This window comes from Castor canadensis, chromosome 10 (genome assembly GCF_047511655.1).
Source record: "Castor canadensis chromosome 10, mCasCan1.hap1v2, whole genome shotgun sequence".
NCBI lineage: Eukaryota > Metazoa > Chordata > Mammalia > Rodentia > Castoridae > Castor > Castor canadensis.
Window position 1 is genome coordinate 126930086 of NC_133395.1, and position 26495 is coordinate 126956580.

The following is a 26495-nucleotide window of genomic DNA, read 5'->3' on the forward strand; positions in this document are numbered from 1 at the left end:
TTTAAATCAGGATAAAACCTACTCACAGGGTTGTGCTCATGCATGCCACACACAAACCTCTGCAAACAGAGGCCATTATAAAAATGGACTGACATCATGGGTAAGCTCATGGCTGAGGGTCTCCTGACCTGGGACTCCAACTCTCCTATCCAAGGCTGTGTCATTTACCATTTTGGTTCTTCTGCCACTGGAAATGTAAGGTCCATGAGGACAAGGATACATCTGATTTACTGGATTACTCCTAGTCACTAGCCCTGGGTGCTGGTAAATATTTGCTGAATGAATGAATGAATGAATTTCCCTTCATTTCCAACTCCTGCTTCACTTTGGAATTTTCTACCCATTTCTATGGTTCAAGTCCCTTTATCCAATCAGTGCCTCTTTTAGCTTGCATTAAAATTTTTTTTATTTTCAAGGAGTACAGCACAATGCTTTGATTCCTTCCCTCTGAATCGTCAGGCTCCTCCAGCTGTGCTTCTATCCTTCAGGAATATTTTCCCCAGCTAACTGAGGCCACACTGACCTCGGAGAAACCGTGGAAGACTGTGGAAGATATTTCCAGCTTTTTCTTTCACAAGCAGAACTGAGCACGTGCTGTTCTGCTCTGTTGGCAAGTTTCTCCCCACTTCTGCTCTGCTCTGCTCTATTCTCAGTTCCGTTCTGCCTCCCTCCGAAGGGACGCGCCTTGTGAGAGGAAATCTCACCCAACACTTGGGGTTGTAACCAGGGAACCAAATATTTCCCCCTGAGGCCTGGCCTCAGCTTTGTTCCTTACACTTGTTCTTTAACAGCAGCATTTCTGAAGGAAGGAGAGGGTGGGACTCAGTGGCTGAAAAAAGCATTGGTGCTTCTGATAAGAGTGGTCTGGACAGCAGTTTATGCAAAGTCCCTAAATTCCAAAAGTTGGAGATTTGATCCTCCTTTAGGCAGGGGGATCACACAGGGTAGGACTGGATGCTCAGCCCTTCAGGTCAGGGCTGTGGTTGGAAACAACCTCTCAGGAGTCAGACAGGTATGAAGTCTGACCTTGGATCTGTCTCAAAGTAGCTGATGAGTTTAGGCAAGCCATGTTCCCTCTCTGAGCGACTGCTGGTAAAATAGGCATACCTTTGCTTAATACATTATAAGCATTTCCTAAGAAGCAGCAATTTTTATATCTTTAAGTGTAGTATGTTGTTTAAGGAGCATGGAGGTCAAGGGCACAGGCTTGGCTGTAAACCCCAGCTCTGTTCTGCACTACCTTGAATGCATTTCCTCACTTCATGTGAGCCTTGGTAATCATTATTAATAATATATTTTTTGCTAAGTTAAAACTAAACAATTGCTGCAGACTCCTTCAGGATGGATGCATTCAAAGGCCACGTTCAAGTGCTGATAAGTGATTCTACCACTGAAAGAAGCAGGTGGTTTTGGTCACATTTAAATTGGGTCTGAAGGAGGGGCTCCATCATCACCTTGCCTGTCTGGGTTCCTTAACATTCAAAGGCTCTTTTGACTCTATTTCTTCTTTTGAACTCTACAACAGGTCACACTTCCAATTTATAGGTGAGGCCAACTGAGGTCCGTATGCAAGATGTGACTTCTCTATGGTCACACAGCTAGACACAGCCAAGACTCCAGGGAGAGCCCCTTCTTTCTGTAGTCCCACTCTCCTGGCCCTTTCTAGATTATTCACCAAAAACCAAAGTTACAGCAAAACAAACTAAAGTGGAAGCCAGCTGCAGTACGCTGGGCTTCATCTTGTGCCTCTTACAGTAGGAAGGCTTCCATGATGAGAAATTCGAAGTATAAGCTAAATACACATCCAGTGTGGTGGCACAGGGCTGTAATCTCAGCACCAAGGAGGGAGGAAGGGAGAGAGGATTGAAGGGAGGGAAGGAAGGAGGGAAGGGCGGTTTGGAGAGTCAAACCCAGGAGTTTCTGGGAATCTACAATGCTCCATCACGATGCTTCCGGCTGCCTCAATGGCTCAGCCTGCCAGTACCCCAAGACTTTTATGACACTGAAGTCCATGAAAAAAAATGTACATTTTAAGAAACTACAGAATTTTACAACAGTCCTGGAGAAAAAAAAGTCCTAGTTTTTCTGGCTTGGGAACTATTATTCTAACTCCTGCCACTTCTCCAGAATCCTAGAGGGTTATGTGACTTGTTTGAACAAGAAAAGTGGTCACCATTGTGCAGCCAGGACTGATGGTGGAAATTGAAGAGATAAGCTGGGACCCTGTTGTCCCCACATTTCCATGAATATTATGGTGAAGAATTAGAGATCTTTGTAGAACTTTTCATTTTGTTCCATTGCAACATCTTTCTTTTTGTGTTCCAGCCAATATAAGTTGTGCTTTGGAAATGAATATGTATCTCTCACTCTACAAGTTCAATAGTAACTTATTAACTAAAACAGCATCCAGAACAACCAGCATTTAAATTTTTCCTTTGTAACTGGATATCACTCTGTTTTATCATTTCCTTCTTCTAATTATGAAATACCCAGTTTCCATCAGATTGTGTACGTGATCCGTTCTGCAGGCCTTATTCGTCATTTTGTTTTGCTTGCTTTCTCGTGAGTGAATATTTTGCGAGCATCTAACTTTGTACCAGGTTCATGGAGATAAGAGAACGACTGTACCCTTGTGTTGGTGAAGGAGAGCGCCAGACAACTGACTATCATGCCTTAGATGAAAGGGCCAGGAATTATTTTTATTTATGAATCTTGAGATATGTAGACCATTTTGAGTAACCTCCCCACTTTCCTAAGCTAGGACAGGCACAAGTTAAAAAAAAAGAGCAAACTTTTTGTATCCACATCAAACAAATCTCTCTGAGATGGTGGAAATGTTCTAGAATGGGTTGGTTGTTGGATATGACTGATGATCTAAAGAAAATGAAACTACAACCAGGAGAGGAGAGAGACAAGAACGGGCTGGTTTCACATTCTTTTTCATTGTGGCTATGTGACCTTGGGTGTTTAATTAAGCTTTTTGAGCCCAGGTTTCCTCATTTGTAAAATGGGAGGATGCTACTGTATGTAATCCATGGGATGGAACTCCTCACCTCAAACCACTGGGCTTCCGGCTTCCTCCCCCTTATTCCTGCTTGTGATAATCATGGGAGAAAACAGTAGTAGGACCAAGACTAGGAAACTTTCCAGGAAGATTCGTATTTTGCTCCTTTGCTTTGCCTGTTAGATGACTCAGGTGGAGCACCGTCATCTGCAACTTAAGTAACTTGTGAACCATTCTCCTGGCGGGTACCTGCACCCAGCTCCACCGCTTTATCAGTTGTGTGATTAACATCTACTCATGTATACACAAATATTTAATTGGCTCTTCTAGCATTCCAGACTTTGTAATAGACTCTGAGGATACAAGAGTGACACACCAGTCACAGTGCTTCTCTCTTGGACTCACTTGTGAAGGAGACAGTCAACAAACCAGCAAAGCAATCCACAGGATGAGTTCAGACCATACCAGTACCATGAAAACAAGGAAAAAGAATAAGAGAGGGACAGTTATTACTTTAGACAGAGAAGTCAGGAAGGGGCTGTTTGAAGAAGTGACAATCTTCAATGACGATGATTAGGAGCCAGCTTTGGGAAGATCTGAGAGAACATTCCGGACAGAGGACCAGTAAGTACAAAGGCCCAGAGTCAAGGCTTCCTAAGGAACTTTCTAGGCATTTTCTGACCTAATACTTTCCTCTTCCATGGGGGAGTTTAGGTAGAACTAAACTTTGGGGAACCACAAACTATTGTAATGTCTCAGATTTTTCTTTCCCTCTCAAGAACCAATTTTCACTCCTCTTGCAAGTCACCCGTGTGTATGCATAGTTTAAACAAATACAGCTAGAACTTGGTCACCCAGAGGGAGAATAGAGGAGACATGTCAGAGAATCAATGGTGTACTCATCAGTGGTTCCCAAAGGGGGGCCCTGGACTGCCAGCATCATCATCAATGTAGCTTTTGAGAAGCTCAAAGTGACACCCTGGAATGTGTGTCTTCTCAAGCCTTCCAGGTCACTCTAATGTGTGCTAGAATCTGAAACCACTGGGCTGGGCATTCATGGCACTGGGGCCATGTAAGGAGAGTGGGGCAAGACCAGTGGGGGCTCAGAGGCAAGGGGGACATTAGCAAAGGATGACAGGTTACTGTGAGATGAGACTGGAGGGGGTGTGGCAGAGAAGGAAGAAAAAGAAATAACCTGGGAGGTTTTGCACTGGTCCTCATCCAAAAAATGCTGATAAAAATGTGTGAATGTGCTAAATGCTATCAGATTGTACACTCTGACTGGGTGAATCTTAAGATCTGCGAATTGTATCTTAATAAAGTTGTTTCAATGAACAAATGGCTTCAAGTGTAAATATATATATATACACACACATATGTACATTTGTATACATACATATATATACAACTTCATCAGGTTGCTGTGAGAACTAAGAAAGTGAGTGCATATATGGAACTTAGTTTGTGATTAATATCCACTTGCATATCAGAATTAAGTACCCAGTAAATACAAACACTAGTCTGTTTTGGCCCTTCATTTTCTCTTCCAAACTCCCTTTGGAGTTGTAGCTAAATACATGTCCCTTACTTTCTGTTTAGTTCTAGTTGTGTCAAAGTGACCAATTCTGTGGGTGGGTTGGACAATCTGTAACATGCTTACTAAGCGGCTTTAGGTCAGGGTGAAGGTCCTTGTGTTCTACTCAGTGTCCTTTCATTTTCTTCTTCTTTTTTTTTTCCCCCTGAGAGATTTAAGTATTAGCCAAGAAAATAGAACCTGGAAAATGAGATGTAATGCAAAATTCAAGTTTTAGAGTCAGTTCATCATTAATTGGGAGACATTATGTCTGTAAGCTGAGAAGAGTCCTGTACAGGGAGGCCCCATGGCATGGAGTGAGCAGGGACCTTGGCTCAGGCACACCTGCATATCAGACCTGGCTCTGACATGAGCAGGTGGGGCCTTAGGCAAATCACTTAATCCATTTCAATCTGTTTCTTTATCTGATACACATGAATAATGACGGTATCTGTTCCTGGAGCTGAGGCTGCCGTGGCAGAATGTGGGTAGCATCCAGCAACAGTGCCTGGCACTCAGTACTAGCCATTATGATCACTGATGACTCAATTTACCACAGGACAGGTAGCTACCAGAAATACTGTTCTGCAGGCTTCCAAAAAAGGGAACACTTTGGCTTGGGAGAGGAGACATCTATGGGACAGGAAGATGTTAACAGGTAAAACATCCTCAGTCCCCTGCTCTCTGCAAACACAAGAGTAAATCGATCTGAAATAATCCAGCCAGCCCAGGAGAACACCACTCAATGTCTTCCTATCATAGACATATGAGTCCCTGAGAGGGTCTTCTTGACAAAGGCATCATTAGCTTCAAAGCTGACCTCATTTTATCAGAAAACAGCTCCCACCTTTTCCGACATGGCCTACCAAGTACTGGATCGCTGGGTCCTGACTTCCCCCTCGTCTTGTACTTATTCTCTTGGGCTCTGGCCACAATCGTCTTCCTCTGGTTTCTCTCTGTCCCATCTCCTTCCTACTGCAAGGCATGAAGGCTGGGAAGGCGCCCGGCTTAACCAATTTACCCTTGAACACATAGGTTAAAAGTCATTTTCTCATAGGTGCCATTGCAGACTGCTTATGGGTAATGACTGGTGTCTGACCACCCAGGTTCAAACCCTGGCTTAGATGTTCAGTTAGTATCACCACTATGGGCAAGTGACCTCATCTCTTTGTTTCTGATTTTCCTGATCTGCTTGATAGAAATAAGACCAGGTCATGCTAGAAAGTTTAAGTGAGCTGATACACAAAGATTTGGGCTCCATAACTCCCATTAAGAGTATTATTTGTTCTTTCAGCTGTCTCTTTTGCAACACTTCTCAACTGCAATAAAATAACAATGTACTTTAATTCTGCTTCCAAGGACTAGATCAGTCTTCTTAACCACTGTACCCCCATATTGTAGCATGCAGTTTGCAAAACAGGCTACTCAGTAAACATCTGTGAAATGCAGTTGCCTATCAATTTTATAAAAATCGAGAAAGAAACGCAGTATTCTTATATCATACAAAATATTTAAAAGTATCATGAAGTTGATGAGTAATTTTTTTTTCTTGTTGGTCTGAGGTTTGAACTTAGGTTTTTGCACTTGCAAAGCAGGTGCTCTACTGCTTGAGCCACATCTCCAGTTCATTTTGCTCTGGTTATTTTGGAGATGGGGGGGGTCTCTCAAACTATTTGCCCAGACCAGCCTTCAACCTCAATCCTTCCAATCTCAGCCTCCCAAGTAGCTAGGACTATAGGCGTCACTTACCGTGCCCAGCAAGTAATTTAAAAAGAAGGAAAAAAGAGCAATAGAAAGCAAGAGAAGTAGCAAGTTAGACTTTAGGACTTGTATATAAAGGAGGAATACTTAGCTGGGCATGGTCTCACACTCCTATAACCTCAGCTACTTGGGAGGTAGAAGCAGGAGAATGGAGAGTTTTAGCCAGCTGCGGCAAAGTTAGGAAGACTCTATTTCAAAAACAAAACCCAAAACCAGATAAAGGTATGGTTCAAGTGGTAGAGAGCCTGCCTAGCAAGCTTGAGGCCCTGGGTTCAATCCCCAGTACTCCAAAAAAGCAAATTAAACAAACAAAAATGGTGCTTACACCTTGAAGGGGACACTTACAGATGTGTAGTTAGCAACCTCTTATTCCAACTCAAATACAAATGCAAATGTTTACCTGGAGATCTCTGCAGATTTGTAGACAAATCCCCTAAAGCAGATGGCTGCTGTAATGGTGAACAGAGCAATTACTTTCAGGTCCCACTAGAGTGACATTACTCTCAACTCAACACAAGGCCAAGTACCCAGAGGGCACTTGCCACCTCCTCTGTTCCTGGTTGTTGCTAAAGGAATGATTCCAAATCCCAGAGGAGCAGTAAAAATAGCTACAGAAGGAAGTGCATGGCCTGAGATTCTGGAAAGGAGGTGGCAGGGCTTGCTCTGAGATTCTAAACTTCTACAGAGCCCAGTTCAATGCCTGGAGAACACACTTCTAGCACAGTCAAATAGGGGTAGGTACTAGCACTCCAGAAAAAAAATTAAGAAACCATTTCTGGGGGTACTGCTATGGTTTGAATGTGTCCCCCCAATATCCAGGTGTTGCCAATGTGGTAGAAGTAAGAGGCAGGGCCTTGAAGAGGTGACTAGACCACGAGGTCTGGCCCCTCCTTCATGGATGCCCTCCTGCCTTCTGGCATGTGAGAAGGTCCTCACCAGATCAAACACCAGCACCCTGATCTTGAACCTCCCAGCTCCAGGATTGTAAGAAATGACTCCTGTTCTTTATAAATTACCCAGTTTCAGGTGTGGTGTTGTAGCAGCACAAAAGCACTGAGACAGGCTGCACACACACAGAAGTCAAGTAGCTTCTCTGGAAGACATTCACAGTTTACTCAAAACGATAGTTGTTAGGCTGGGACCTCTCAAAGATCGATTAATGAGGTCAGAAGAGTTTGCAACACCCCTTTCTCCCTCAAGAATAAGCAAAATGTGTTCGTGAGCGTCTTTCCACGAAGACTTTCTCTGACTTTCATTAAATCTGTATTAGGTTCATGTCCTTAAAATGGCTGAGTAACAGGTCCTTAAGACATGAATACCTGACCTCAAGCCAGGACGGAAGTCTGCAAAGGACAAACTACCATCACCTATTGTGAACTTCTGCTCAGTGAATCCAGACAAATGTCAGCAAGGTCAAGTGGTCTTGTGTCCCAACAGCAGAGGGCTGGTGGATGTCCCGTTGATGCCACAGCAGGGACATCTACCTGTAATCCAAAGGAATTGCTGGCTCTTATTTATGTTACCATGAACATTACATGTCTCAAAAACAACTACCCACTTATCATATCCTTGATCTTCTGTGGTATCTGAATATTTTCATGACACCGTTGTCCTTACTTGCTCTATTTGGCGTAGATGTATAGTCTTATTATTAAATGATATTAACTGCCGTTGATGAGGTACATCTTTAGCGCCAGATGGTAGCTCTCCCCCGCTCAACAACATTCACAAGGAGCTTTTAATTACTCCCATCAGAAGCTTACAGGGTTCTCTCAATAAAGTTGCAAAGCAGGATTTACACACAAAGGCGTTGCTAACACCACGCTCTCAGCACTTCCTCTCTCTCTGTTTCCTGTGGAGAGGGCCCATCACAATAAAAACCATTGCCAGCAGACTCCTGAATGCATCAGTGTCACTCTTTGTCTGAGTGGACGTTATTTGATTTTTACCTAGATAGATTTAACTCTTCCAACTCAAATATAGTGGGTTATTGCAAAAGTCAGCTTAATCCTTTGACCGCAAAATATTTGTATTAATTAAACTCTACTACACACACCTATGTCATGGCAGCAGCTTTTATCCTTCCCAAGAGCAAAGTGACAAATGCACTAAGAAAAACTTGTAAGAGCTGCAGAAAACAGCTGGAGGGTGGCCATTTGTGCCCACTGAGTGGTAGCCTCTTTCTGCATTGCATCCACCTTTGTGAGCCCAAGCCTGACACTCTGCTGGTGCAGAACATCCCATTTTGTGGGTACTTTTTTGTGGGGGGAGACAGTCTTGCTATGTTGCTCAGACAGGCTCTGGACTTCTGGGCTCAAGTGATTTTCCTACCTCAGCCTCCCAAGTAGCTGGGGCTATCAGCACGTGCCACCATACCTGCCCTATGCTGACTTGTAAAGTATTTGGAATCTAAGGAACAGTGTCTAATTTCAGTAGGGGAGTTATATCCACCACCCACAGATGCTGATTGCTTTCTAGAGAGCATGGTGGTTCCAGTGAGCAGTCACAGCAGTTTCTCCATTCCCAATGTTGCCTGACTGACTTTGTTCCTGCCACATACTGCTCTGTCATTAAACCTCAGGCATCTGAGTCATGATAATCCATGTCCTAATTTCTTTTCTAGGTGAAAACAAAAATCTGCGGAAAGGAAGAAAGAAAGGTGAGAAGGGGAAAAGGGAGGGAGAGAGATGGAAGAAAACAGAGAGACAGATGTAGTTATAATTTATCATGGTAGCAAGGGGAGAGTTAGAGAAAGCACTTTACACTGAAAAGGAGCCCCGGCATTTGTCTAACCTCTTACTTGTCAACAAGGATTCTGAGCCTGGATAGGAAAAATAAGCTCCCCAAGGCCACACAGCCTGGGTGTGAGCTACACCCACAATTCAGTTCTCTCTCTCTCTCTCTTGTCAGCTGTGCTTCTCAGCTATGCCTCACTGTTCTGTAGGACAAACATCTCCACGATGGAAGGCCAGCTTCTGGACTGCTCCCACTCACCATTGGAAAACATTAGTTTTAGTGTGTTTCTGTTGCTGTAACAGCACACCCTGAGACTGGGTAACTGAAAAAGGAAAGAAACACCCACAAATGAGCTTTTGGAGAACTCACTCAAACCATTGTAGTTTGGAGAACTCACTCAAACCATTGTAGTTTGGAGAACTCACTCAAACTCATTCCAATAGAAAGGATACTTAAAAAAACACAGTCTTGACAGAACAAGTATAGACTTTGCTGACTTACTCGTTTTAACACACAAGCAAAGAAGAAAAGATAGTCAAAAGAGAACATGAATGCTGGAGAACAGAAGTGGACAGACTTTTGCAGCCCCATCTACATGGTCTTCCTTTAAAGGCAAAATAAAGACATCTGAAATTAACAGGGAAATCTGTCTAGTTCCCTCCTGTTCTTATACTGCTGTTATTGGACTGAGAAACTGTTTGCCTAACTGTGCCAGGATTATATCATCATACATTAATGTATACTTTATCTATAACTCAGCTTTACTTTTCCAGTTCAGAGAACTAGTTCACTTAAATAATCTTGCAGTTTTCCAGCACTAAGCAAGCTTCACAGAACACTATCTCAGGGACAAATAAAAGCCTCATACTTGAATTATGATCCTGAGGCAGGCCTCTGTTGATAGCGCAATAACATTTCCAGGTTCCCACGACAAACTCAAGGCAAAGAGAAAGTGTCTTAGCACAACTCATGACTAGGATGGGGGTGGCGGGGGCAGGGAGCTTTTATTCTTGGGGTCTTTTGTGTGCCTGTCCACTGCTTTCTGCTAGCATTTGTATGCAATGGTTAAGGGAAGCATTCAGAACATAGTTCCTACATTTGTCTTCTGAGATGATGCCCCTATAAGAAGACACTCTTGCTGTATGACATTCAGACATGGTGAAAGTTAGGGAGAATGAATGGCTGGCCTAGAAATAGCTAAGTATGGATGGTGCACACCACTGAGTCTCAGGAGACCTGGACTCTAGGCTGTGCTCTGCCCCTAATGGGATACAAAGCCTTAGGAAAATTCTTCCTCTTCTCTGGATTGTAATCCCCTTGAAAAGAATGCTAAGACTGGATAAAGTGACTTACAAGCGTATATGCGCCACGGTATAGATACATTTAACAATTCTATTCCACCAATGGTCTTTGTGTACCTCACCCTACTCCCAGCAGTTACTTACTGAACATTCCATCCCCCAGAGAGACACAGAACCTGAATGCAGGTCCTCCACACCAGCAGTAACACATTCCCCCATACTGCAGTTGGAGGACCAGGTAAACTGAGTGTTGGGACACTCGGCATGAGCTGGGGTGGAAACTGCCATGTCTGAGAGTATCTTAGACCTTCTACAAGAGCTGTAGTTTCTGAGCCCCAAAAGAGCTGCATACCAAGATGGTCTTACTTCTAATCTAAGGAGGTTCTGTGGTCTGGATTGTTCCTAAATCCCTGGGTGACAATAATGACACTCTTGAGAATCCAGTGAGAGGACTGCATTGTGGAAAAGATTCTATTCCTTTCCAGCCTCCAGACCTGACATACCTTTAGCAGGACAGATTTAGAAACAAGTGACTCATTTCTAAGGCCATGTTTTGTGCTGTATTATAGCACTGGGTCCTTTCTCAGTTTCCATTGTGACATATTTATTTTCTTGACATTTCTTTTCTCTACCCAATCCTACCTACTTCCTCCACAGGCTTCCTTCTATCCCCAAGAGTTCTGCAGTCCACTGCATGAGATAATTTCCTTTGCTTTCTGCAGTGTATGTAGATCCCTCCCCTCCCTCATCCCCAACCTCTACCTATCAGCAAAGAAAAATGAATACATGGCGCTGAACTTAACGAGTTTACCATAACCACATTACAAGGGAGGAAAGAACAAAAAGCTTCCCTTTAATAAGGATGTAGGACTTCCTCTGACAAATCATAAAAGTTTTATTAATTAATTGGTAGCTATCCCCAAAAATGGCATTTCCTAAGTCTCTACCTTGAGCTACTGAATTCTGATTACACAGAACCTTCACCAGACTGGAAGACAGAATGTTATCTCTCTGCTTTCTCAAGACAAAATGGGCACACATCAAAGGGTCCTTTCAGAGGGGCCACTAATGAGTTCTAGAACACCAGCATCTTTGCTGCCAAGCAGCCACAAAAATGAAGGCGCCTCCTCCCCCCATCTTGCTGATTAGATGATTAACAAATAAAATCTAACAGCATTTTTCTTTTTTTGCTGCTCGCTGTCCTTTCCACATTGGTAAAGGAGTTTTAAAATTAAAAACCAATTAAGAATAAAGAAAGAATAGAAAAAAGGTGGGGGGAGGATGGTGAGGTTACCAAAGTTCTAAAGTAAATCAACAAACTAGCCTTTTAAAGACCTCTTTAAAGAGCAAAGGTAGCATTTAAAACAATAACAGGAAAACCTTCCAGAAGATGAGCGTTAAGAACCATCTGCACTTTGGTATCTATCTGGAGCTTATCCAACTCAGTTTTAGAAAGAATAATTCTTTGAAAAGTGACAATAATTTCCTCTCTTAAACGTTGGTTTCTGAAATATTAACCTTCGTTTAGTCCTAAATGAAATCCATAATACTAAACTTCATTTAGTGTAGAATTTTAAAATCTGCCCAAGATTTTGGTAAGAAATGCTGGTGAAAGTTCCAGAAGCTCCCCAACACCATCTATAGTAGGAAGATGGTGACAGAGAAATTATTCTTACCTCCACACCATGATCGCGGCTCATTTAAAGGGACTGGAAAGAATGTGCAGGAGGACACATGGAAAGGCAGGCGGTGTGCGTGTGTTCTCTAGCTCCAAGCTGGTGGAAGTAGGGACCTAAAAACCCCCGGACGCCTTCCGCTGCCATAGAATCTCAAGGAAATGACCTTACTGTTTGTTGCTTTGATTAGAAACAAAAGCCTTTCAACATGAGTCAGGGGACCAACGGGGGAAGAAAAGCAACTAAAAAATGCCTGCCTTTTCTTTCGGCCACCCAAAGTCTCTCTTCATTGCACATTTAAAACACATGATAAAATGTTTACTGTTTTCTCTACTTCATTGATAAAGCTGGAATAACTGAGTAATTATTCAGAGATGGGATATGCTGTGTACTACTTCAAACTTCATTTTTGGCTGTTCGTTCTGTGCATATTCTGCACGAGGCTGGGAATTTAATGCGTGGAAATAAAAACAATATTTAAGTTAACTTTGCTCCTCATAGACATTTCATGTCAACAGCTTTTCTCACTCAGAATTAAACTCAGAATTCCATAGGGCAACCTTAGTAATACCAATCGTTGTTGGAGATGCCAGCCACAAAAAAGACATCTCAGCAGGATGGCTGTGAACTTGGAAAGGATTTATTTCATCATTTGCATTTCACAAAGTCATTCATTATTGGAATTACTCAATGGATAGGAAATAATCAAGCATGTTATACTTCTAAGGTAAAGCAGAAAGAAAAAGACACTGAATTCACTTGGTTTTTGTTTTTATAAGAATGGTTAAGAGCAAGTTTGTGACATGGTATCATGGTTCTGATAAAAAGAACCTCCTGGAATTTTGTGCAAGAAGGTGTCATGGGTAAAAGCATGAGTCTTAGAGTAAGAAGAAGCCGGTATATTTTAGCTGTATGTCCTTGGGAAAGAAACTTGATTTTTCTAGAATTTGTTGCCTCCTATGTAAAATGGAGATAAAAATCCCTATCTCATGAAGGGTATGGGAGGAATTAAAGGAGATAATGAATGCAAACACAAACCATTTGCTAGCATGAAAGTATCAAGTGTCTAAATATTATAGAGTGAGGTGCCTTCTTCCTTCTCCCCAAATTTATCCCTCAGAAATGAGGAGTGACTTTATCTTCAAGTCCTTTCAAAGACTTTAGTTATACTAAACCACGACATACTGTTTGGGGAAGACACAGTCAACGTCAAGTTTGCAGATAGAGGTATGTGATGAAATCAGTACAAAAGGTGTCAAGGAATTTAATCCATACTTCGCAATTACGTGATGCACGTGTCCTCACAACCAAGTGGCTGGATGTTAGAATAAACACAGCTCTGCAGCCCCTCTGCAGGCCACACAGTGGAGGGCTGTGTGGGGGAGAGCACGCACATATACTCACAGGATGGGGGGAAGTACACAATGCCATGTAATATAGTCTCAGTAAAGCAGCATATGTGGACGTTCAAACAGTGTGTGGGTCAGCAACATAGGCAGAAGGGAAGATGCTGTGTTTGAGAGCTTCACCAGTGATGCAAAAGCCTCTTCTGTTTCAGTGCTAACACACGATGCCTGGGAAACGGTGGAATGCAATTACCTCAAAGAGAAGAGGGCATGGATGTTGCTCAGAGGTACAGCCCAGCCCGGTATGCACAGGGCCCCGGGTTCCATTCCAGCCTGATGCACTCACAAAAAAGGGGACGGCAGTTGCTGATGGAGTGGTTTAAGTGGTGACAGTGTCTGCCCAGCAAGTGTGAGGTCCTGAGTTCAAACCCCAATGCCACCAAAAAAGAGAGAGGGTGCAGTAAATAGCTCTCAGATTATTAATTATAAAACGAATGATCTTAAATATTAAGTATTAGACTAATATTTCATCTGCTTTTTCTTAGTATATCAGAGGTACTCTGTTATTTCATTTGTACTTAAAAAATTGTGAAGCCAGGCACCGGTGGCTCATGCCTGTAATCTCAGCTACTCAGGAGGCAGAAATCAGAAGATTGTGGTTCAAAGGCAGCCCAGGCAAATAGTTCCACGAGACCCTATCTTGAAAAACCCTTCCCAAAAAATAGGGATGGTGCAGTGGCTCAAAGTGAAGGCCCCTAGCGCAAGCCCAGTACCGTTAAAAAAATAAATAAATAAATAGTACTCAGCTTGACCCAAAATATTTGTTTTGAATCTTCTTGGGAAAATGAGGAATTACTTTCTTTTTGGGAGAACTTTCTATCTATGTTTATACAGCAGAAAAAACTCAGTACATGGTAACTTTTCTTACTTGGTTGGACAGTTTCCTGAGAGAAAGAGTGGGACATTTTTATTCTATAATGAAAAGTTTTTTTTAGTGTTGGAGAGTCTTAATAACTAATTTCAAAATGAGGACAATAGGATAGGCCAGACTAGGTAGAGTTAAAGCGAGAGGACAGGACATGACTGACAGATCAAATTAGGTGGAGGGCAAGGGCAAGCACTGGCTGCAGAAATACACAGGGGTGAGAGTCACAGGAAGATTAAGACCAGGAGACTGGTCTGAGTCGGTGTTTTGGTGTTTGTCTGTCTAGGGTCTGCTTCATCTTTTCCTAATCACAGACCTCTGCTTTTCTAGGTGGACACCATCCAAATGATTACGGCAGGACTGACTCCATGTCCACTTAGCATGGGTATGAGCACGTGATTCAAGATTGACCAATGAACATACTCTACCCCTCCCCCAGCCATCGGGATCAGGAAAGAAGTATCTTTGTTTTTGTTTGTTCTGAGACAAAGCTGCTGGATGGAGTCTGGGCTAGCAGGAAGGGTTGGAGACAGAAAGCCTCCAGTGACATGGTAAGAATTACAGGCTGTCACCAAACCCAAAGCTGGTCCCTGAGCTTTTCTGTTAAGTCTGTAATTTCCAGTTCTGCTTAAACTAGTTCTGACTGACTTTTTCTTCCTTTCTTCCTTTCTTCTTTCTTTTCTTCTTTCTTCCTTCCTTCCTTCTTTCCTCCTCCCTCCCTCTGTCTCTCCTTCCTTCCCTCCCTCCCTCCTTCCTTCCTTCCAAATGAAGAGATCCTTTCTAATCTGTTAGAAAGTACAGTTGTAATCAGCCATCCTCAGCCAGCTGACCGCATGGTTCAAGACTTCGGGTGCTTAAAACACAGGAGCAGGGAGCTTGGTGAGGCTTTAGGTGTGAAGAGGGGGAGGCCCAGGGGCCAGGGATACAATCCTGGGGAAAGGATCATTCCTGTAATACTAGGGTGTCCGGCAGGAGTGCTGAGACCAGTGAATTCCCTAGGGAGTGGTTCTAGATACTGGGATTCAAAGGCCAGAACAGGAACAGCAGCAAAGCCCACTCTATCCATCTTGAACCCACTACTCTCCCAAACAGCCCCTGACAAGCATCAGACCCAGGGAAGAGCTTAACCTGGAATCCAGGAGTATGGACTTCAGGAGTCATGCTTAAAGAAATCTGTCTTAGTCCATTTTCTGTTGCTATGACAAAATACCTGAGATGGGGTAATTTATAAAGAATAGAGGTTTATTTATCTTATGATTCTGGAGATTGGGAAGTCCAAGAGAATGGCATGGACATGTTGTGAGGGTCTCCTTGCTGCCCCATAACACAACAGAGCACGTCACATGTCAGACAGAGCAAATACGCCAACCTGGGTCTCTCTTCTTCTTTTTAGAAAGCCACCAATGCCATCATGGGAGTGCTACACTCATGACCTGATTTAATCCTAATTGCCTCATCCAAATACCATGAACATGTAATAATTTACATATCATATGTAAATAGCATTTTATTAACATAACTGGAGAATGTTTCCAACACATAAGTTCTCAGGCATAAACATTTAAACCATCACAGTCTCCCTGAAAAGGAAATGACCTCCTGGAATAGGTCCACCTGAAAGATGAGCACATATGACACTGACTCTAAAATTCACACTGTGACAGTGGGTGATCACCCAGCTTAGCCAAGGGTACTGGTGACTTTCTGGGGGCTTCCATTGCCCCTGGAAGGGAGATAAGAGAAATATGCATACCAATTTAGGGGAAATATGTGACTGCGTGGTCCCACTTTACAACGGCACAGAGTCGGAGAAGCCATTACGACAAGCTTCGTGTTTATCACAAGCTATCACTTTCATCTTAGGACACTTCACCTGCCGAACAAATGCAGGACACACCATAAAAAACCCCAACCTGGGGTAATGCATTGTGGTTTTCCAAAATCAATGGCTCAACTTAGCACCAAATCATTTCTCTGCAACTAAGAGGGGAGAGTATAAGACTGACTTATCTTCACCTAAATTCAGGGAGCTTTGCACTGAAGAATGGCATAATTCCTTCACACCTCCTCATCCTTCTGTAAGTTGAACGACTTTGGTTCAGTCTGAATATTCTGCGAGTTCCAAATACACTTAGAGACCCCTCTGGGAAGTCAAAGGTGTAGAGCTTGTGTTCCAACTCACAACCGATTTACAGCCTGGACCTGGCATCCCTCAAGGAGAGCAGACATCACTTCATCTGACACCTCACTGTCAGCTGCACCATCACGATGGTGTGTGATCCCAGGCTCGGAAAGGCTTCATACCTGGCTAAATTCTCTGATCTCTTATTCCACTTCTTCACCTTTTTGAGCAAGGAGCCCCATGCTTTCATTTTGTGTTGGGCTCTGTAAATCATGCATCTGGACTTCCTTGGTGTTGTGCTTGTTGGTGGGGACCCAGTGATGAGCAGGAGAGAGATCCAGAGGAGGGCAAGAAATAAAAAATGAAGTGACACTAGAGATAATTTCAGATGAGGGTTAACCTGCAAAGCAAAGGGCCCAAGTGTGTGGGTGAGATGCTGGGCTGACATCTTTTTGAGCAAAATCTACATGGACAGCGGGGGGCTGAGCTCAGGGCCATTTTTGCCTCATTCAGGGTACCCACTGGAAAGCTCCTCACTACTATTTGGATGAATAGAAGTTCTGTTTAAAAAGGAAAAAAAATCACCAGATGCAGAAAATTAATTCAGAACTTACTAGAAATGGGCTGACCGATAAGGAGCTCTCCAAGTTGACTTAAGGTCTCCTGGCGATGGCTGCTTCAGCAGTTGGAGGGGACACTGTGTCCAGGAAAAACAGCCCCATGGAAAAGTCCGTTACTCATGCTCCCTCCAGGCAGAAAAAGAAGGAAGTTTCTTGGGCAGGGTGGATTCGCTCGCTTTCTTAACCACAAATGGAAAAACAGAGGTGAGACGTCCCCTGGGGGAGAGGCCTTTCTGTCAGTTTCAAGGATGAGGCCCTAACTTTTGATTGGTTTTACCATCCTCAGCTTCTTGGGTGGTGGACAGAAACTTTGTACAATCTAATCTCTTTCCTGTGTTTGGACAAAAAAAAAAGACTCTGAAGTTCACTTTTGAAGGCCATTTTACAGATGAGACACTGAGGCTCCGAGAACACTGAACCCCAAATCCTCCCATTTAGGGTAAAAGAATAGGATTTGAATCCAGAGCCCACCATGTCCTTAGGCAGGGTCTTTGCATTTGGTGTTGGGGACAATGTAAAATGCATCCAGGGGTTAACACTCGGGCACTCTGTCAGATTTCCTTCCTGTCTTTCTGCAGAACCTGGCTTTTCATTTTGTTCTGTTTCTCCCTTTCTCTTTCCCTTTACATCCCTTTAAAAACAAAACAAAACTTTTTATGATGGGAAGTTTCAAGCACACAAAAAGTGACAGACCGGTGTAGGAAACCTACATATCCACCCATTTCAACAGTCACCTTTGCACGCCAATCTGGTTTCTTCTGTAGTTCAACCCACTTTCCGTCCTCCTACATGTGCTGTTTTGAAGCAAACCCAAGACTTTGAGTAAGTCGATTTGTAAATGTTTCAATATAAAAGACCAGACACAAGGAAAGGGTGTAGGAGGGCGAATATGGTGGGAATATTATGTACTCATGCATGAAAATGGAAAAATGAGACCTGCTGAAACTATTTCAGGAACAGGGGAAGAGGGGGATAAAGGAAAATGATGGAGGGGGTGAATTCAACTATGCTACATTGTAAGAACTTTTGTAAATGTCACATGCACCCCCAGTACAACAAAAATAAACAAATAAATAATATAAAAGATAAGGACTCTTAAAAAACATAACCCCAATCCCTAAAAGAAAAAAAACAAAGTTTCTTTGTAGCTTCAGATAGCTAAAGCTCAGACTTTCAATTGTTTAAGTAATGTATGTATGTATGTATGTATTTTTGAGACAGGGTCTTGCTATTAGCCCAGGCTGGCCTTGAACTTGTGATCCTCTTGTCTCTGCCTCCTGATTAGCTGGGATTACAGAAATGTACCACCACACCCAGCCACTTTTTTTCAAATTTGGTGGAACTAAGATCCAAAATGGCCCACGTTTTGAAATTGGTGCATATCTGTTTCAGTTTTTGCTAATCTATAGATCCCCGCCCCGCGCTGTCTCTTCCTCTCTCCCTCTCTCTCTCTCACTCTCCTCTCTCATTGCAATTTATTTGTGGCAGAGATCAGGTTGTCTACCCTGTAAATTCTCCTACCAGCTACCCTGTGGGTTTTGCTGAGTGCATTTTCTGGTATCATTCCCATGTTCTTCTGTCCACTACAGTCCCCGGAGGCCTGGGTAGATCTGTTCTGGGGAGACCATTTCGTAGGTACCACCTGTAACCCGTGTCCTTCATCAGGAGGATGTTTCTGTCTGTGATGACATCACCTACACAATCAAGGTTGACCTTGTGCTGACCTTCTATCCTACCACCCCTTGTCAGCTAGAATATTCCCTCCTGGGAAAGCTCCCCTCACCTCCAGGTGATCATCCAGTGGTACAATCCATTCAGGAAAGGCAGAGAAGTTGCTGGATTCTTTACCTATATTTAATAGTTCTCAAAATAATGAGTTGGCTTTTTTTTTTTTTTTTTGGAGACAGGGTCTTGCTGTGTAGCTCAGGCTAGCTTAGAATACATGATCCTCCTGTCTTAGCCTTCTGAGTGCTGGGATTACAGGTGTGTACCACCACACCTGGCGTGAGTTGTTAAATTCAATGGTGGCCAAAGTTTTTTTTAATGTGCATTCCTAATATATTTTACGAGTTTCAATTAATTAATGTTATTGTCTTTGTTATGTCCAAATAGTTCCATCTTGGCTGGTCGGAGCCTTTTCAAGCTGGTTCCTGAGTTCATTTTTGTTTTGGTGAGACTGGGGTTTGAACTCGCACTTGCAAAGCAGGTGCTCTACTACTTGAGCCACCTCTTCAGTCCATTGTGATGATCTGGTTATTTTGGAGATGAGGTCTCTTGAACTATTTTCCTGGGTTGGCCTCAAATCACAATCCTCCTGATCTCAGCCTCCTAAGTAGGATTACAGGTGTGAGCCTCTAAGTGCCTGGCTTCTTCTCTTTTTCTATTCAACATGTTTTCTTCAAGCTAATGTTCTCTCATGGTCACAATGTGGTTGCCACTTTTCCAGGCAACACATCTCCACTCTAATAAAAGAACCCTTTGTTTTACTAGGTCTTTTTTGAACTGCCCCTATTGGCTACAGTGGGCCATATGTTTCCCCTAAATCCATAATTGGCAGAGGAATAAGGTCATCACAACTGGCTTCAGTCATAGCTTTACAACCACTGAGTGGATACAGTGGGATGTAGGTGACCTGAGCTATTGGTTCTTTGAGCCCTGAAGACAGCTCAGCTCCAGCAGTGAACAACCTTGTCCATTTGCCCCGGTCCTATCCAAGAGCAATCATTTTCTGTGTTTTCAAAGACATGGAGGGTGGGGAGCAGTTGAGAAGCCCTGGCTTAGAGACCAACCAGGATTTCTCCAAATAACCTGAGAGGTGCTTCTGCTCTCTGAACCAAACAGGCAACTGGGGGTGGACAAAGGAAAAAATGGCTTCTGGAAGCAGCAGGAAAATGAACAGGAAATGAGAGAAGTGTCCAGGGAGCAGACACAACCAACACCAGGCCACACACTGTCCCATCCCGCCCTCCTCAGCAGCTGCCTTGCTGACTGACTGCAGACATCCCCCCTTCTAGCTCGGGCTCAGGGTCAGGAGCGCGCAAACCTGAGGCAGGCCAGGCTGAAAGAGGGACAGATAGAGGGCGAGTGGCCCCCTGGCAGCTGGGGTGGCAGCTCACTGACACCTGCCTTTCCACCATTTGCATGGTGGACAACCCTAGAAGAAAGGCCAGGTACTAACAGGATACTGACAGCTAGAGCTGGGCAAGGAACCAGGACAAACCCCTCTCTGGGGGACTTTCTGCTACAATTCCAGGTGACTTGAAGTAGTCTGGCCCTGATGAAAGTCTACAGGCAAACAAATGTGCGGCCAGTCGTCCTCCCCACAGGACCCTGGCTATGCCATGACGATGGCAAGAGGAGCCCAGCAGCTTCAGTCACCGTCCACCCCCCCATCAAGTGATCAGTCCTGCTGCCTCCCCAAACCAGACAAATGATGGTGCCATGGTCTTGGTGGCTAGGAAATCTCATCGGAACAATTCAGCTCTGGCTGAATCATATTTAAGCTAATAATTGTGAATTTGAAGCCAAATAAGCTCAAAGGCCTCAGGCATTAGGAAGAAAAAGAGAAAGTCCAAGGTGTGTGTTTTCTTGCCCTGAGGCTGCTCCCTTGCTTGAAGAAGCAAATAAATAAAGGCCTGGGTGATGCCTTTCCAGTGTACCTGACTGAGGTTTAGTGCATTGGTGGAAAGGATACAACACAACTGCTGAAATCCACTGAATAGTAACTGGGGAGACTGGCACGGAGCCCACAGCAAAGAGGAAGGACCACTATTCTAAACTCACTGGAAAGAGTCAGATTTTACTGCAGGACAGAAAAGCTACGCATCACCCCGACAGTTGGGTGTGGACCAGCGCCTCACACCAGCCCGTGTTAGCTGTGCAAGGAAGTCCGTATCACCTGGGCATGACAAACATTGTAAAAGAGACTGAAACTCGTTCTCCAGGCTGCCTCTGAAAAGGCACACAAGCCAGTGCCCACCATGATGAAATACAGAGCCTGCTTCCCCGGATGCTGTCAGGCAAGAGCAGTTCCAGGGTTGCAAGCATCACGGACCTTAGGAAAGTCATGGAAATTGTACAATACCCACAAGTGAAGTAAAATGAAAACAGATCTGAAAGACACCGTCTGGCTAGTAGGCAGGTATGAATCAAAAGTTGCTGGTGAGAGTATAAAAAAGAAGGATGCTGGCTCAGTATAAATTAGTACAAACTTTCTGGAAAGCCAAAAATCTTCCAAATTCCAGCAATATCCATTTAAGGCATTTATCATACAGAAATTCTCCCACAAATGGTTTATGCATAAGGATGGTTATTAAACAGCACTGTCTTGATAAAAATTTGAAACAGCTTAAGTATCCATTGAAAGGGGACTGACAAAGTTAACTATGGTGTATTCATACCATTGAGCATATAAGGTTACGAAAAATAATGAGAGAAGTCGGTGTATAAGATGTGGTAAGTAGTAAGTACATTAACTAATAAGTACAGAGCTCAACTCTGTAAAGACCCGTATTATAATAATGTATGTGGTCACCACACGTTTAGAAAATATCTGGTGAACGGAGACCCCTGTTAACAGCCATGAAAGAACTTTTACTCTTTTGGTCATGCCTGTCTATTACAAATAAATTTATGGATATCTGTTTCTTTAATAATAAACAACTATGATTTTCAAAGCCAGGTGTGGTGGTGCACACCTGTAATCCCAGCACTCAAGAGTCTTTGGAAGGAGGATTATGAGTTTAAGGCTATCTGGGACCCTGTTTCAAAAACAAAACCAAACAAAACCAAAACTATGGAGCTCAAAGGCACCCAAACATTACCTTTTGTCCAGAAGCAGTCACAGCACCCCTAAGTAAAGAGTATTAATAAGTGGAAACACTCGGCAAACACTTGGAGGTGTCCAAGGTGCAAGGTGAACTGAGGCTACTGCATTCCAGAAACAGTCTCCACAAGAGTCTGCCTCAAGTGTTTTGAACAGAAAGTTTTACAAGATTACAAAAATTACAGATACTCTTGATATAAAATTTTACACGAGCAATTATGAAAGTAAAAGTAAAAATCTCTCCCCCATCCACTTATACGTCCCAGGCATTAACAATTATTTATTTGGTGCATGTATTTCTTACCCCATGCACTCATCTACGTGGACACACACAGTTCTTGCATTTATTTATAGCTATGTACATAACCATGCACGCACATATATGTATCCCCTGCCCCCACACACAGCCAATATATTGCTGGGTACTTTGTGTTTTCACTCAAAAACATATCACGGACAATTTTCTAGGCCAGGACTATATAAAGCTCTACTTCATTCTTCCTGATGATTGCATAGAATTCCATGGGACATGGGGGCCATGACTTAACTGGCCTGTCACTCATCATCACCACTCGACATTTCAAGTAAGGACAGGATGAGAACCCTTCCTGAGTGGTGCCTGGTCCAAGAGACACTCACTTGCCATTGGAAGAATGCACCAGAGCAGCTGTGATGTAATTATTTTCTGCTTCAAAATACCTCTTCTCTGAACATATGTGAACTAGGAGAATGAAACTATTGCAATTGCTTTAAGTGGGGTGGGGAGGGGACGGAGGGGGGGAGATGGTGGGGGTGATCTAACCAATGCACAATGTGATCCTATTTGGAATTGTCACAATGAACCCCCCTGTACAATGACTATATCCTAATAAAAATGAAGGAAAAAAACTCCTCTCATTGTTTATTTTTTTGCAGTACTTAGGTTTGAACTCAGGGCCTTCGCCTTGAGCCACTCCACCAGCCCTATTTTTGTGAAGGGTTTTTCGAGATAGGGTCTCATGAACTATTTGCCTGGGCTGGCTTTGAACCATGATCCTCTTGAGCTCTGCCTCCTGGCTAGCTAGGATTATAGGCATGAGCCACCAGTGCCAGCTCCTTTCATTCCTATTTTAGGTAACTTCATCTACATGAGAGAAGAGAAAATCACACTTCTAGAATGCTTTTCCATTTTTTTCATGCCTATTTTAGTAGCTAGTACCTTTCTCTTAAACTGTAACTTATTGAGCTCTTGTCATGTTCTAGGCATTTCTCTAAGAAGTCTCTAACCTGATATATAAGGTTATCAGGTATATGATATATATCTATATCTATCTATCTATCTATCTATATATATATGCACTGGGGACAGAACCCAGGGTCTGTGCGTTGTAAGTAAGCGCACTACCACTGAGCTACACCCCCAGTAAGGATTGCACTCTGTAGCCCAGGCTGGCTTGATCTCCTGTCTCAACCTCCTGAGTGCAGGGATTACAGTCATATGTCACCACGCCCGGCCAGACAATAGTATTTTGCAATAATATGCTGCTACTTGGCAGAAGAGGAAACTGAGGTTCAAAGCAGCTGGGCCACACACTGTGTCACACAGTCAGTGAGGGATGAGTCTTGGGGCTGGAATCCACATGGTCTGACTTCAGTATCCTGAGCTCCACAGGCTGTGCAAATTACTTAAAGGAAGCAGAACGGCTGTTTACCTCATGACAAGGTGCGTTGAAACAGACAGGTGCCGTTTGCTGTCTGAATGATGAACGAAGCTGCCGTGGCTGAGGACAGCCACCGTGCAGTGTCCTGGGCTGCTTCCTCTGGCTTTCTCCCCGCAGGTCCCTGCAGCCGTGGCTGGTGACCTTGCCCTTGGACGGGGTCTGCTAAAGGAGAATGGGTATCACCACATTTGAGTGACTGGCTCTTGGGCTTCTATTCTCCACTCAGTCCCCTGGGATCTGAGTTCAAAGATCAGTGGGCCGACCAGGTCGAGGACTGCAGAAGGTGAGCACCTGCCATTTCTCTGCTTTTCTGTTTTCATTGGTTTTCTATTCTCTTTTCCATTGGTTAAATGGAAATAGGCGAAGTTCTTTGCTGAACTTTATCAAAACGGATAGCAAGTCTCTAAAGAATATACCTCCTATTATTGGTAAACTATTTCAAAGTCATATATGGTAAACCTAGAAATGACTTTTTGAGGGGTGGTTAACTCAGAGCTTCAGCTTGCTAGGCATGCACCACTTGAGCTACACCACCAGTCCCTTTTTGCTTTAGTTTGTTTCTCACATAGGGTCTTGGGCTTTTGCCTGGGCTGACCTTGGGACTGTCATCCTCCAGCCTCACCTCCCAAGCAGCTGGGATTACAGGTGTGTATGTAACCACACCTGGCTTGTGTTTTGAAAGGGGGGGTCTCCATAACTTTCTGGTAGGTGGGATTACAGGCATGTACCACTAAGGAGGGGGGAAGAAAGCAAAAAGTTTATTTGGCTCATGGTTTTCCCTTCTAGAAAAACTCAGATACACAATTATATATGTACATACATACACGTATATTGATACACATTTCATCTATATGCATGTTACATACACATTTATACATTTAAACCTGGCCTATTTAGATAGAAAACACACACACACGATTCCAGGAGAACAGAAAAAGGGAAGACAAACTACAACTAAGCATGATTTACTTAAAACACTTTATACAGATCAAGGTGTGGCAAACTTTTGCTTTTCTTGTGACCTAATAGTGTGTATGAGCTTGGAAAAAATGAAGTGATGCAAGTGGGAAATGAATGAAGACCTTTCTTCAGACTCTAGCACTTACCTCTCAAAAAAACCCCTTTAAAAATGGAATTAGCTTCTGAAGTTTATTAAAGGAAAAACACAGTAACTAAAAAATTCATTTCCAGAAAGAGAATTTCCCAGCAAAATCCTATGAGCTCAACTGGAACTAGATCTGGCATCAATACCTAGAAAGTTTAATAGATAAAATCTTCGGGAAGAAAGTGTCTTGTGTATGCAAGTACGAGCTAACAGTGAATACTGGGGTTTGAACTCAGGGCCTCACAGTTGCTGGGCAGGCACTTTACCACTTGAGCCACTCCACTAGCCTTGGCAGTTAGTTCTTTATGTCCTAAGCAAATTCTTTAATGCAAGTTAAAATTTGTGATAGCTTATTTATCAAAAGTAAATGTATTTTCTCTTGAGAAAATATTTGGGAAACACCTAGTATGTTTTGTTCTAGAGAGTATGCATCTGTCATTATTTGAGGCTGGTAATTAAACACAGTAATGTCAAGGGTCAGACTCTCCTTATATCGTGTGTGCTTGCAGAATTTTAAAAGGCTTGGGTGAGCCAAGGGTTGTGTAAAGCAAGCTTTCAATTAAACACTAATAAACACCAGTAGAAGAAGTTCTGTTTTTGTTTCTGTTTTTTTTCTCTCCTAAGAATGTAAGCAAATCAAATAAAGACTCCTTCCTTCTACTCTTGAACATTAGAGGATGGGAATGAAAGACTTGAGACGTCCACCAAGTGCCCAGAAAATGCCAAGAAATGAAAGTGAAGGTCTTCAATGTCTGTCAGCACTGGTCAGGAAACACAATGCACCTTCTGAGCCTAACCACAGGACCGGGGCAGGAAATAGCAATCACTTGACATTCAGAGCTCACAAGAGCTGCAGAACCCGCCAAGTGCCCTGCCCTGGGCCAGCAGGGTGGGTGGGTTCTTGCAGTTGGGTGTATGCAAAAGTTGGGGTCCTGGGTGAGGTCCCCCATGGGGGCCGGACTGCTACCTAACATGGTGCTTCCTCCATGAAGCCATCATTGGAGAAGCTAAGCCAAGGTACTCTCCACTCCAGCACCTTGCGTGGGCGTGGGGCTATTTTCAATAATGGAAAAGAATCAACACATATTGAAATGTATTTCAGTATGCATGACCTTCTTCCTGTGTGATACAGTTTCCAACATGTTTCAGAATCCAAGTGTTTCCTTGGAACAGAGTCCCACTAATGTCACTTCTTCCTCCTGCACATACTCAGTGTCCTCCTGTACCCTGGGGTGTCACTGTCCACTTCCAGTCCTGGTGTCTCTCACCTGGTCATCAGAAATGACCTCCTAACTGCTCTTGGCCCTCCCATGCCACCCACCCTAGACTGACTAGAGCACATCTTACAGTGCAAGGCAAGCAGACTCATTTGTCCATGGAGGCCACAATTACCTCTGAGCTCACAGTATGTTGCAGGCATTGAGTCAGATTCTGAGGACACCACAGCAGTCTCTGCCCTCCCCCCTCCCCCCCACTGACACTGTGGCCTGGGAGGTACAAATAAGCATATCAATAAATATATTCAAATATATTCATAAAGTCAGCAGGTGGTAGGGCTACAGAGAAAATTACAGCAGACTAAGAGAATGGTCATGAGTCTCCTCTCTGGTTAGGTGACACCTGCAGGAAGGAAGGCAGCGACCGCCTCATGTACTTCTGGGTGATGGAGGCTCCAGGCAGAGGACACTCCAAGGGCAAAGGGCAAAAATTGGACTTGACTTGGCTGGGAAGGTTTGGGGGACAGTGAGGAGGTCGTGTAACTGGAGAACAGAGTGGGACAGCGCTGGGAGTTGAAGCCAGA

The 26495-nt window shown here is 43.5% G+C and overlaps 1 protein-coding gene and 1 long non-coding RNA gene across 4 annotated transcripts in view; one reads left to right on the forward strand and one right to left on the reverse strand.

The window, feature by feature from the left end:
- The window catches only part of Frmd4b (FERM domain containing 4B), a 310928-nt gene that overhangs the window by 134079 nt on the left and 150354 nt on the right, over positions 1-26495 (reverse strand). Inside the window, exon 1 of one of the 3 annotated variants that reach the window (XM_020171322.2) lies at positions 12052-12277. The exons of the other annotated variants lie outside the window; for them this stretch is intronic. Within the exon in view, the coding sequence (XP_020026911.2) occupies positions 12052-12075 (24 nt within the window). The 5' untranslated portion in view covers positions 12076-12277. Of the gene's footprint in view, positions 1-12051; positions 12278-26495 lie in introns of those variants that run through there. 3 annotated transcript variants of the gene reach the window in all.
- LOC141411527 (uncharacterized) lies at positions 14504-26020 on the forward strand. The gene is made up of 3 exons (XR_012436347.1): positions 14504-14873; positions 23707-23872; positions 25319-26020. It is a non-coding gene; the product is annotated as an uncharacterized lncRNA (long non-coding RNA).